Consider the following 14,581-nt stretch of genomic DNA (forward strand, 5'->3'; position numbering starts at 1 on the left):
CTGCAGCTTGAAAGGCCCCAAAAGTTCCTCACCAAAAGGATAAAGGGTCTCAAAAATATGTCTTATGCTGCCCGACTGAAAGAACTCCAGCTCTATTCAGTCTCATACCGCTTGCTCAGAGGTGACCTGTGCCTGACATATAAGGCCATGTCAAACCCAGATTTGATGAATATGCTTCACCTCAAAAAATCTAGATCCCTCAGAACCACAAGGGTGGGAGACTTAAACCTTGACACGGTTATAAATAGAACGTGCTGGAGGGACAGATTCATCACCCAGAGACTCCCTATGCTGTGGAACAAAATCCCGGTACATGTGAGGCAGAGCACCTCTCTGGTCTTGTTCAAGAGGAATCTTGACCAATGGATGGGAGATTGCAGATATACCCCAGGGATTACTTCAGCGTCACTGCTTGACAGAGGCACAGCAAAATGATAGGCATAGTTTTTATTCAAACTAAAGGGGTGGCGAAAGCCACATAACTATGGGCTAGGCTTATAAATGCCCTTGGGCAGATAGCCTAGTATGAACCTATGAACCTATGAACCTATGAACCTATAAGAAATGAAATCTAAGCAACGGCCAGGGAATAGATACCTCTGATGTTCTTAATATAGACCTATATTTTTATTAAACTTTGATTAAAAACATTATTTTCAGTGATTACTAATTAAATCAAAATATTCCAGGTACGTATCAAATAGGTTATTGTTAAGAGGCAAACACAGGACAACACAGAGAATTATAACAATTATAGAATACTCTTGTGTAAGCAAGGCTAAATTAGCAGTTCTGAGTTTGGATTTGGAAAGAGCATTCAAATGTGTTAGTTTCTCATACATGCTTAAAGCACTAGAAATATATGCATTTCCAATTAAATGTTTGAACTTTGTTATATATAATTCTGAAACTAGTGGTAAATAGTATCCTCTTTTATCAGAAATTGTAAAAATTAATTAAAGGACTAAACAGGGATACCCACTTTCTCCTTTGATTCAGCAACTGAACATTTTGCAAACTATATCAAACATAGTAGTAAAATAGATGGGTTTAGAATTACTAAAAATCATCATCAGTTTAAGATACAGTTATTTGCCATTGATATCTTACTTAACACAGGGAAGATAAATTAATATAAAAGACAATAGATTCTAATCATTTTAAATATTTCTGAAATTAAATTTAATAGCAGTAAATTAGTTTATTGCTAAATCAAAGCATGAACTCATCCTTATTTACTATGTCTAAAATTGGCCAAAGAATACATATTATGAGTTACTTGGGACTGCATATTGCTGATAATATAAATTCTATTACAAAATTAAATTATACTAACATTACTGAACAAATATATATATAATTTCATTAACTACAGTAATTCTATTTACTACTCAAAGATAGACGAACAGTAATCAAAATATTATGTATGTATATATGTATATTTATTTATACACGTGCACACAGAGGCACACACACACACACACACACACACACACACACACACACACACACACACACACACACATATATATATTTATTGACATTTGATTACCAGGAAAGTCCGACTAAGTAGAACCCCATTTTCAGCAGATGCCTGGGGAGAAAAGCTCCTAATTATTGCAAAACATTTTAAGAACAATAATTTTACAGCCTTCAAAAATAAAACAAAAACAAGTACATAACATAACAACATTGGTTAAGAATCACTACAAGTAAAATTTCAGTCATTTAATGTGTGTGTGTGTGTGTGTGTGTGTGTGTGTGTGTGTGTGTGTGTGTGTGTGATAAAGTTATAGTTTGAGACTATATGTTCAACTTTCCAAAAAGTCAAAGCATTTGTATGAACATAGCAGTAGAGTTGGGATCACTTAATTTACGCTTTTCCCCACTGTAGTGCAATCTCAGAGTTGGTATATATAATTTTACAAGGGTGTGGGTATCACAGCTCCCCACATGGTGGGTGCAGGGCAGCTTGCACCTTTGCAAAAAATATAGATTTTTGCCATTTTTCTTGTTTTCAAATTTTTAGAATGTGGAACATATGGTCTGAAAGTTGATGATGTCATGTATACCCATATATTGATATTTATATATACATACACAAACTATGTTACTAATTCCAGAAATTGATAAATGGTATTAGCAAAAATATATGTAATACAAATTGAATTGACTAATTCAAGGTAAAGGAACCACTGGGAAATTAGACAGGTTATTTGTGATTTTTCTGTGGTATCCTTACAATGCTAAACCTGTGTACAAAAATTATATTAGAAAACAAGACAGAGTAGGAATTGGATTTCCTATTATAGAAGCATATAGAACAGTTTTGTATTAGACAAATACGTTATATGAGGCAACAATGAAAGCATTGTATAGTGTTTTGTTGCTTGGCATTTTCCCAGAGCCTATACAACAGGATCTCTTGGTAGCACAAAATTCATTAAAATGAAAATATTAAAAGCAATCTAAGTTATCAGTTCAACTATAGTATTACAGTAAATAACATAATATTTTAATTTAACTGTGCTGAAGCAAACTGGATCCTAATTCAAAATTTAAGACAAAAAATACAGCTAAATTCCTATTAATGTGAAAGAAGAAGTGGGATGAACATCCTAGTACCTTAAGCTACTTTAATTATAAATAGTGATAGTAGTTTTGAAGTAGCTATCTCTAAGTTATATTAAGTAAACACTGAATTGCAAACAAGTCTTGATAAATTTTAGAAATATTTTATTGGAAAGTGATATGGGAGAATTAAATAATAACAAAATTAATTCTAAAATCTTTTGGCTCAGCAATTGGTAATATTTACTACAAAATGTTCACATGTAGCTATACATACAGAACATTCGCAACATCTCATAAAATGAATAAAATCTGCAGAAGTAAAAAAATAACTTGGAGGTGTCAGACGATCTTAAAGACTGATTGCCAACATATTTTTTTTGTGGAAGACTAAGAAGAATTTGATAACTGTTGGAAATGTGTTATTTTGCTTTGTTTTAATGCCATCTATGCAATTGTATTAGTTTAACAGTCAAATTCTACTGAATTGTATTGGCACACTGAGTGTAGAACTCAGTAACTGCAAACAAAAGAGAGGCAGTGCATTCACCTGCAACCCCTTATATGCATAAACTTTCTTACTTAAGAAAGTACCACTTCAGACTCGTGTCATATTGTACACTATTTATTACTAACATCTTTGTTCTGGGATTGTTGTAGTTTTCAAATAACACCAAACATGTCTGTCTGCCTACAGAAACAGTGACAGACAAGTAGGAAAGTGGTTCTTCCCCCTTTAAATTAAACCTTTTAGGAGTCTCTTTGAATGCTTGGTTCTGCTAAACACCTCAAGATTTTTGGTAAAATGAATTGCTCTCTTAAGTTGCATCTAGTCTTACTAGCTCTATGACACCTACTGCAAGCTACTCTTGCGCTGTTAATTACCAGCTTGTCTTGGGTTTCTCAAATCATAATTTTTCTTCTACAGAAGTGCACTCTATATATTTTTTTAGGAAATCAGTAATACAGAACTCTCACTTTAGTCAGACTCACAGTGTTTGACTTCTCTTACCTCTATACCCTACCCCCATTCCCATTCACTCCATCTTTAATTTTATATTACCTAACCACACTTCCTTCTCCACCATCACATGTCCAGATTTATACCTGTTTAACCAATACAGGTCAGAAATCCCCTTTGCTATAAATATCTCCAGGCACTAAGGTAAGGTCTCCCATCATCACACCAAGTAACTGTTGTACTTTAATAAAGGTACTCTGTATTGACGCTGCTCTAGATACTTATTGCTCTCATTCCACTGAATAATAATCTATAAACATATTCCCTCAGTAACAAATTTTTAAAGGAAACTAACATTTATCAGTCATAATACAAGTACCTACGAAGTACTGCACACGATTTATGTGAAGCACTGCATGTGCATCTTACTCCTTAGCTTAAACTCTTTAAAATATGATTTTTCTTCAACAATCCAGTACTTTCATGCCACTATAGTCAGCTACTAATCATTTAAGCTCTTGGTGGTAGCAACAGCAGCTATGTTCATCCTCCATTGCTTAACTAACACTTCATTGTAAGTATATTTTATCCTAGAAATACTGACATGACTGCATTTCAAAACACCTGTCCTAGAAATCAGTATTGCTGTTAAGTATTACCACTGCAGGAAGGGTTTCATATTTTTTTTTTCTTAAGTGGGTAAGCCCACTAAGCATGTGTCCCTTTTTAGTAAGTCACTTTGTGAATAATGCATTATCAGAGGTGACCTGACAGTACTGTCTATTTAAGTGACGTGCTCAGAGTCACACAGTTTGCAAGTCTAAATTTAAGGAATCAAAACTTTGGACTACAGTATGATTCTAACAGCTCATATCCTTAACCATGTGAGCTAAACTTCCAGACCATAGGCCCTTTCAGTCAAAAATGCCTTACTTCACATTTTATAAAAAATAAGTTTGGTACTCAAGATGAAACCATACTTTATGACTAAATTAGTTACATTAATTAATTTTAAAAAGTCTATAAACCTTTCAGTTTTCTTCCCAAACTACCAATACCAGTGAGAGTACCTTCTTCACTGTATGGATGGTCAAATTATCTTAAGGTTTTTAATAGTAGGACAGAGGATTTCAGAAAGATTGACTAGATTTTAATCTTACATGGCCTGTAAACAAAAGTCTGCATATTTAAATGCCTGTGAACTATTTCTACTTCTGGTATATTACAGGAGTCTAGCCCATAGTCTTGACTTCAACAATTCACACCAGAAACAGTGATTGCATCTACTTCCTTCATGAAGAATACTTTGAAAGGCAGCCTTTTTTTAGCAGCCACTTGGTCCAATCTCAGTGCTTTTACCACACATGACAAACTGGGTGTATGTGTTCACACTGATAGTCATCCTCCTGGAATGTCAGAGTGTTTATACCATTTCTGAAGCAGTATTATTATGGACCAAATGGAATATCATGTCCCTCTAAAAGTTCACAACCTTGAAGATATTCCATTTAATTTTTGATGCATTTACCTGGGAAGATCTCCTTTAAAATGGATACTAAATAAATTGTAATTAATCATTTTATTTTGTTAAAAAAAGTGGAAATTAAATACATTTCTAGTTTTTCTTGTTCACTTTGACAATCTAAGCCTGAGTTTTAACATAAAGAAATGTAGAATACTCCACTTTTTAGTGTACTGTGATTATTAAATTAATGACAATATATTTAAAATGGATATGATCAGTGAGGACCTAGACATGCTTGCATGTAGCCATCTTATCTTTGCTGAGAGTGTCTCTGCTGCTCTTAGAAAGAAATTTAAGATAGCTGATTTAATAGAAAAGGGAACATCAGGGTGATCCTTAAGGACAATCATGTTAATGTGTGTAAAACACCTTTTACACCTAAAGAAAGTCCAAAGCTTTCTCACAAAAAAAAGAGTATAGTGAAACCATAGAGTTTGTTACATTGAAAATTAATGGAATCCTCACTGTACTCACTGTCATGCAAGATTCTAAGTAGTGTTGATTCTCAGGTCTTTAAGACACTCTTGGACTGAGATATTATAGCAATAACCCACACCTGGGTGTGGGTAATGCGGGATTTACCCACGGTTGGCGTGGTGCCAAACAAAGACAACCGTGGGTAAATCCCGCATTACCCACACCCAGAAGTGGGTTATTGCTATTATACTATGACATTATTTAAGAAAAGAAATAATTACTTTTCTTAAATAATAGCATTGTATAATGCCTCTTTGCTGCCCTTCCGCAGCTGTCTGGTATCCGCGGCAGTTCTGATGTACTGCGCATGCCTACGCAGTACATCAGAGCTGTGGCCAAAAGCAACGGAGAAATCAAGATCTCCATTGCTTTTTACTGTTTCGCTATGTTAAATGGGTTTAACATAGCGAGACAGCTTTAAAATAAGCAACGGACATCTCCGTTGTTTATTTTAAAGCTGTCTCGCTATGTTAAACCCATTTAACATAGCGAGACAGGTTTAAAAAAAAAGCAACGAAGAAAGCAAGATCTTCGTTGCTTTTTACACACTGTGTTGCTATGTTAAAGGAGTTTAACATAGCGAGACAGCTTTAAAAAAAGCAATGGAGATCTCCGTTGCTTTTTTTAAACCTGTGTCGCTATGTTAAACTCTTTTAACATAGCGAGACAGTGTTTTAAAAGAGACTTATATTAATGGAAAAGTCCGGTGACGGACCTTTTTCCATTAGTATAAGTCGATTTACAACGTGCACGCTGGCCAATCAGCGTGCACGTTTTGGAATATTAATGGGGGGTCATGGTATAATTTGGAACAACTTATCTATAACCAGAGCCCATTAGACTAGCATGAGATTCATCAGCTCTCTACTAAAACTAACTGTTAACAAAAAAAAAAAAAAAGAGAGAGAGACTGGGTTGTGGTACAGTGTCTCTCTACATTATAGGATAAACTGTGATGTACAGTTCTTGGTTAAACAAAGGAAATCTGTCTGATTCTAAGAAATCATATGATTTTATAAGCTGTGTGTTATATTGCTCTAGCATCTTAATCATAATAGATCCCAGGCTGAATATTCAGACCAATTAAACTGTAAGGCTACCATTTTATCCAATTATTTTCTGAGCTTAAAGTCTGATCACTTTGAGGTACACCATCCTTTAATGGAGGATCTCCTTACAACAGAGGCTTTTATATATACCTCATAAGCCCAGCTTCTGGAACTACAGCCAATTTTGACATTTCACCTGTGAAAATCTTCATATATTCTTAGATATCTTGCCATGAGATTGCATGTGTAGTTTCTGACTATCCTGATTGTTAGTGTATGCATCCAGGGTAGCATTATCATGCACAATATTCAATATAGTGAGATGGTGAATTTGGCATATTGTACGTATTTTGTCAATTTAAAGTACTACTGCTTTTTAACTTGAATTCCATTCATTGTTCTTTTTGATGTCACACACACATATATATATATATATATATATATATATATATATATATATATATATATATATATTGCCATTCAGTTACATAATGTATGTCAAAATATTAGCAATATTAAGCATGTTAGCATGTAAAACAAGTGAAACAGTAGTAATGTAGTGCTGGATATGACTGCTTTTCAAAATAGCTTCTAAGCATGCAAGTAAATTAAAATTTACATTTACAATCTTCCGTTCTTATTTCACAGATAGGGATGAATGCTCAAAAGACAATGGAGGTTGCCAGCATGAATGTGTTAATACTTTTGGCAGCTATGTTTGTCACTGTCAGAATGGTTTCATGCTACATGAAAATGGACATGATTGTAAAGAAGGTATATCTTTTTTTTACTAATTTCTATTTCAAATTTGTGTTTCACATTTTAGAAATAAACATTATATTCATGTCACCTGATAAAAAGTGTCATGCTTTCTAGTGAAAGGCACTTATGTTTAACCTCTGCTAGATCTATACCATTTTAAAATAAGAGTTGTTTCACTGATGGTGCATTTTTCTGTTCAGGGCATTTGTTCTTTCTTGTCAGAAAATGCATACAATCTTTGAATGCTGCGGATGTTCCTTTGCTAGCATAACTCTTCCTAAGACTAGAGGAGAATGTTTCACTAGATTAATTTATTTTTAACCACTCCATGTCATGCTTCAGTAGTGTGATGATTTTACTATTGCAGTGTAATGTGACAAGATAATTTCAACATTTCAGCCCAGTAACCTAACTGGACAAGTGCACGCTATTTACTTATTGTACAGCTTTGGTATACATTTAGTAGTGATTTTTTTGAATAATGCATTATTATAGTTCTAGCTAGTGAGTTAACTGTGAATTCCAACAATGTGTTCACTTATGCATTTCCAAAATATTGATTATTCTTGCTACCAGATGATACAGTAATGTTACCATAAATGCCTTTTAGGACTTATCTCATTTTTGGAAACATTTTTTTTTATTAATTTTCACAAAATACATAAAAGTTTTACGTCATTTAAACACTTTAATGTAAAACAACTAAATACAATGTCCATAACATGTGTATACTTTCATTAGGTTGATTATATTTTGGCTAATATTTTTTTAAGTTTCATCCAAGATAATTGTTCATGTGTTACTTTAGTCATTCTGAAGCTAAAGGTAACAATTCTCTACTACATACAATTTGGCCAATAAAATAAATTCAGAAAAGGCAAGGATGTTTTTGCTCTTCCAATTTGATGTAATGATTTTTCTTGCAACCAGAGACCAAATAAGATGCACTTGTGTCTTTGGAATATGAACTGGTATTGGTGCATTAAATACTAGCAACAAATCTGAGATTTCACATTTGTCTGCCCACAATGCCTTTGTAAAGTTCTTAAACTCCTGCCAAAAGGGAGTGACAGTTTTAAATTCAAGGAACATATGTGCCCAGTCTGCACATAATGTTCCGTCACACCTCCAACATTTATGGCTACTATTTCTTGATATTAATGCTATTTTATATGGGGTAAAGAAACTCCTATGAATAAATATCCATGTGAAAATTTTCCACACAGGAGATGATGTTGTATTATTAACTGATTTGTGCATTAAAGTTCTATCATTTTCAGAAAAAGTAGATTTGTTTATTTGTTCTACATAGTTCCATAAACAGTGTTCTGGTATTTGTGTATCCGTTCTTAATGTTTTATATATCTTAGATAATGACAATCCCTCATTATTACTTATTGTGTTTATTTCACAAAAAATAGATATTATCTTTGGTTGTGAAGAGATTAGTCACTTGATGTATCTTAAATTCATTTAATAGGTGCTCCCTAAAGGTTTGTATGTTTAACCAATTATTTTGATTTTTGTTATACCTGGCAATGAGGCTGTTTGCTTCATATATATATTGTCAGTACCAAGGAACTGATGCCAAAATATTAGACCATTTTCTTTCATCTCTAGTATTTTCTTCATATTAAATAAGTCTAGACATTTCTTTGTATGTGCTATTGGAAACATAAGGAATAAAAAAATTCTTGTCATGCAGTTTCTGTTCATTATCTTTTTTAAATTATTTAGTATATAGTTCATACGGCAGTCGTGGTGGTACAGCGGTTAGCGTTGCCACCTCACAGCAAGAGGTTCTCCGGTTCAATCCTCGGCTGGGGTGCCTTCTGTGCGGAGTCTGTATGTCCTCCCTGTGGTCATGTGGGTTTCCTCCGGGTGCTCCGGTTTCCTCCCACATCCCAAAGACATGCTGTAGGTGGATTGGACACTCTAACTTGACCCTAGGTGTGAGTGCGTGTGTGTGTGTGTGTGCCTTCTGTGGAAGGTTGGGTGCTGGGCTGGCAACTTGACACCGTAAAACTCCACTGCCAATCATGAGCGGACAGGTGATCCGCTGTGGTGACCCATAGCCAAGAAAAGCCAGAAGAAGAAGTATATAGTTAATAGAAGGGGGAAATCTTTAATTTTTATTTTCTTTATAAACTATATTTTTAATGACTAGAAACATCTTATTGTTTTCTGTAAAAAGGTCATTATTTATAGATTAATCTAAATTAAGAAACAAAATAGCTTTATGCAAATACTTCCAATTAGATGTGTATTTATGAGTTAGCCACTGACTCATTCGGCATAAAGTTCTAAGTTTGAGAATGCAATTCCACCCTTTTCCCAATCTCTCCAGTGCCAGTCATATCCTATTCTTGGTTTTAATGGAAACCATAAGAATTTAATTAGAATGGAGTTAAGCTGTTTTATTACTTTTTTGAAGGACTGGCAATTATAGTTTGAAATAAAAATAGAATTTTTGGTAAAATGATCATTTTTATTAAAGACAATGGGCAGGATTCACGAAGCCTCCGTGTAAGAGTTACAAGGCTTACACGGAGGCTGCAGTTAAACGGTGTGACATCAGCATGTCATGCATATGCATGAGGGCATGCTGAATCACACCTAAGGCTAACACGGTCCGTGGAAGACAGTAGGGGGCATGTCCGTAGGGCAAGCCCTGCAAACGGACACGCCCCCAGAAGAGTAAAAGTCCCGAAAGTAAACCCCCACGACAGAGTCCGTGTAAATGTGAATAAACACAACACAACACATCACATGCCCCCATAGACTATGAACATAAAATGTAGAAATGAACATCTTATAATTTTTTTTTATAAGTTGTAAAGATGTTTGCCCGTGAGTGCACTCGTTTGCGCGGGCGTGCCCGGCGCTTAGCCACAGTTAGCAGTCAGTGGAAAAGCATATAAGAACTAAATATGCAAAGTAAGCCAAGAAGCAATAGCGTAGCGGTAGAGACATCAGCTGAAGAGGAGGCAGTCATGGTTCGAGCCCCCACAACATCAATTTTTATTTTTAGTGAAATAAGCACGAAACAAGTCCCTGACATATATGTACATATATAAAATTATATTTTATGTAAAATGTAATGAAATGGGCCATGTATTTTGAAGAAATGTGAGATAAAAAAATTAAAAAAAATGTGAGATGTGCCCATAGCTGAGCTACAGTCTAACAAGTTGAGGATATCTGCTCGTAGGTGAGCAGTGTTTTAACAGGTGTAAAATGAGTGCCCGTAGGTGAGCAGTGTTTTAACAGGTGTAAAATGAGTGCCCGGGGTTGAGCAGCATTTTAACACGCTGAAACTGTGTGCCCGTAGCTGAGCTGAGCGTAATATGCGTGCTGACAGCCAAACGACGTGTAAACCGGTGTAACCCATTTGCGCGGAGCTGCGCACCGCGCCAACAAGCTAACCGATGGGCAATGTTGAGCAAGCTGTATCAAAACTGCCTTTACACAGACACACCTCCTAGCCTGTGTAGACAGTCATAAAATATAAAAAGCAATGGCCAGGTTCGAACCCAGGATACCATGCACCATAGTGAAAGTACTGAACCACTAAGCCATGACAGTTGCACTAAGAAATGCAGTAATAGCATATATATAGGAATGAATAGAAAGAGGAGCATGACAAAGCAGGTTTTGTGAAGCTGATACAATTCCACAATGGCCAATCACAGATAAGTGCGGGAAAAACGGCATATATAAGCCCCATAGGTGGGAATACACAGCATAACTGATTGTAGAACCGACTTGCAGCCAGGATGTCAGATGTAGGTGAGGGTAGTTGCTTCCGAGCACAGAGGTGGGGCATTGAGGAGTCCAAATATATGGTTTGACTCCTCGTCCATAATCATGAGGCCCAACTCATGCAGGGCCAGGCCCTGTGGGGAGCATATAGGGCTGAGGCGTGGGACCGGTTGGCTCATGATCTCACCAGTGCCACAGGAATACCAAGGACTGGTGAGCAGGTCCGTCACCACCATGCAGACCTGAAGAGACAGAAGCAGGACCAACTGAACCGTTGGATCCAGGAGGCCCGGCAAATGCCCAACGCCCCACTACTGAGTAAGTTACATGTAATTATTTATGTAAGAAATTAACCTAGCTGATATTATGGAGATGTGTATTCCAATATTACTTTATTTATATTACAGCTGCAGGTGTCCGTTCTGCAAACCGTCGAGCCTATGGCGATAGGCTGGTGCGGTTGTGCCACCAGGCAGGTCAGTAATCCTCTCCCTGTAACTGTAAATAAATATATAAGTATGACAGTTAGAAAAAGAGTGCAGTGTAGTCACTAATTAATAAAATGTGCAAGTAACAGTGTAAGAGGGTTTGCAAGTATTGCTTGATTACAAAAGTGTGATGCAGCTTGTAATCCAAACATAAAAATGAAACAAGTCTGAAATAAAGATGTCCCACCTGTAATATAATAGTACATAAACTGAAAAAAGCTGTAGAAACGTTCCGTTAACGTTTGTTAAAAACCAAATCATACTCATATTATGTCACTTTCCTACTGTTAAATAAATATCCCTATATACCATTTTTTATGTTTCAAAAAACTCTTATTTGTTTTTTTGTGAACAAAGAACAATGAATGTAATTTATTAATTAATTTTGTAATTAAATGACATCATTTCCTGTGGAAATAGTATTTAAACAGCAGTTTTTTATTAAAACATGTTTCTGAGGAAGTTCACGCAAATAAAAGTGAATGAAAGCGCTTAAATCTGATCTGGAGAGTGAGAATTTTTCTTTCGGAGTTTATCCTGATTACTGCCTGGTTTTTGTGTGGTTTTTGTATTTTTGGAACGTTTCTACAGCTTTTTTCAGTTTCTGTATCCAGACTTTAATCGTGTATGGCTGCCGAGGATTATATTCAAGAGACACTCCTTAATTTATCCATACATTCAGTACCGGATTCAGCACCGGAGTTTGTAGCTATAGATTCGGAATCTATAGAATCTCAGCATTTAATAATAGAGACAGTCACTAAAATTGTGAAAGAACTATTACAAAGTCGGACAATTCCGAGCAACAAAGAAAATGCGAAGGTTCCTTTAAATTCGAGAGGGGAAGTAGCCTCGCGTCATGGGATCGACGTCGGAGCCTGTGAGGAAAGTCAGAACCATAATGGTGGACAAATTCAAGAATGGTTACCTTCCGAGGGTAACATTTGGATTTATTTGAACAAAGACACTGGTAACCCATTCGCAGACATCGGAGAAGTGCCTACTGGTGAAACTGTAAGTCTAACTAACGACGATACAGTAATTTGCAAGAAAAGTATTTTTGAACTAGAAAAGTACATTTTCAAACATGTAACACTTACCTTAGAGGTACAATACTTGAAGGAATGTGTTAATAGAAAGATAGTGCCTAGGGGCTTGAGAACAGCGAAGTTCCCTAATTGCGTGTCACCTGGAGACACGCTAACAAAAGAACTGATTAATTTATATAATGAAACAGGTATTAAGATGATGAACTTGCTTATTGAACATTATAACAATGAATTAATCGCTCTGAATGACAAAATAAAATGTTTGGATGAGCGTTTACATAAATACATTAGTTTCGTGACTTTTTTAGAACTGTATAATGCTATCGAGACAAAAGCTGAAAGGCAAAGAGCTACCATTATTGCTAGGAAGCAATCAAAATTAAGAAGAGACATTTTTTCTTATAAAAATAATGAGGCTTATATAATCCAGGCGGATTTCATGATACTAGCAAGTTCATCACAGGGAACTACTTCTAAAAATGGCACAGAAATCGATGTTGGGTCAGCAATTGAAAAAAAATCATAGAGTGGAGTCTACAGTTGTGAACAACACAGGGGAGAAATCACAGGAAGATTTTCCAGGTTTGCCCATTAATAGTAAAGCAGTGCCAAATAGTAACACCACTGACATGAACTATGCTGAAAAGGTGGTTACTCTTTCTGAAAATAATATCCCTTTTCAGAAAGTCCAGGACCAAAACAAAAGGACTACGAGATGGCACAATACCACCCAATCTCGGGGGAAGGGCAGAGGAAGGAACAAAAGGAGATGGTGATGGCTTCTACTGAAGTCAACTGTGACTTTTATGAAGTAGTAATAACTAATTTGTCGGATTTACAAATTAGTTCTGCAGCAGAAAGTGTCTTAAAGAAGGGATTTAATTTTATTCCTACGAATAACATGAACTTAGGAAAACTTTTAATAGATTTCAGGCTTTTTCTAAGAAAGTTAAATTTAAAATACATCATGGAAGATTTAGGTATTTCGAAGCAGCAAAATAGAATTACCATTAGTAACCCTAGCACTTATAATCCTCCTCTTACAAACAGTTTATTAGTATTCCAGAAGTTATGTGAACAGGATTTCAGGAATATTAGAACTTTTTATGACACGAATAATTTAACAGATGAAGAACTATCTGCCTTAGAGACACTTGTTAAAAATAACAACATCAGAATAATGAAGGCAGATAAAGGAGGAAAAATAGTGATAATGAATGACAGGGATTATATAACATCTATAGAAGATCTATTGCAAGACAAAAAAACTTACAGAAAAGTCAATCATGAGACAGTGACAAAGAAATTTAAGAATTTGGACACAATTCTGTTTGACATGTATTGTCAAGGAGAATTAAATGGATTAGACTATGAGTTTTTACACAAAGAACATCCCAGATTGGGTGTATTTTTTGGTATTCCCAAAATACAGAACAACGAGGTTAGGCCACCATTTAGACCTATTATTTCTGCCAAACAATCCAAAACGGAAAATATTTCGATCTGGCTGGACAACATATTAAATCCTATAGTCCAGAAGTCGGAATTCTTCATTAAAGATTCATGGAATCTTTTAGAAGTATTAAGGAATGTTAAGACAGAAAAAGAAGATTTGTACTTTGGTAGTTTAGATGTAAAAAATCTTTACACAAGTATAGATCAAGAAGTAGGCATTGAATTCATGAGGGAATACTTGAATACACACACGGACTTTTCGGGGACAAAGGTAAACTCACTCTGCACCTTAATGGAGCTAGTTTTGGAAAATAATTTTTTCAAATTTAACAACAACATTTACAAACAAGAGTGTGGAGTAGCCATGGGCTCTAGAGTAGCCCCTTCCTTCGCCAATATTGTAATGGCAAATTGGGAGATGAGATTTTTGAAGACACACACATTATTTAAGAAAGTTTCCATGTATCGTAGATACATTGATG

The 14,581-nt window shown here is 35.4% G+C and overlaps 1 protein-coding gene across 1 annotated transcript in view; it reads left to right on the top strand.

Annotated features, from left to right (window-relative positions):
- Window positions 1-14,581, top strand: part of TLL2 (tolloid like 2) — a 2,712,623-nt gene that overhangs the window by 2,579,079 nt on the left and 118,963 nt on the right. Inside the window, exon 17 of the mRNA XM_044056577.1 lies at window positions 7,232-7,357. Within this exon, the coding sequence (XP_043912512.1) occupies window positions 7,232-7,357 (126 nt within the window). The remainder of the gene's footprint in view (window positions 1-7,231; window positions 7,358-14,581) is intronic.

The sequence above is a fragment of the Protopterus annectens genome, chromosome 14.part0, assembly GCF_019279795.1.
Source record: "Protopterus annectens isolate FY-2018-M chromosome 14.part0, PAN1.0, whole genome shotgun sequence".
NCBI lineage: Eukaryota > Metazoa > Chordata > Ceratodontiformes > Protopteridae > Protopterus > Protopterus annectens.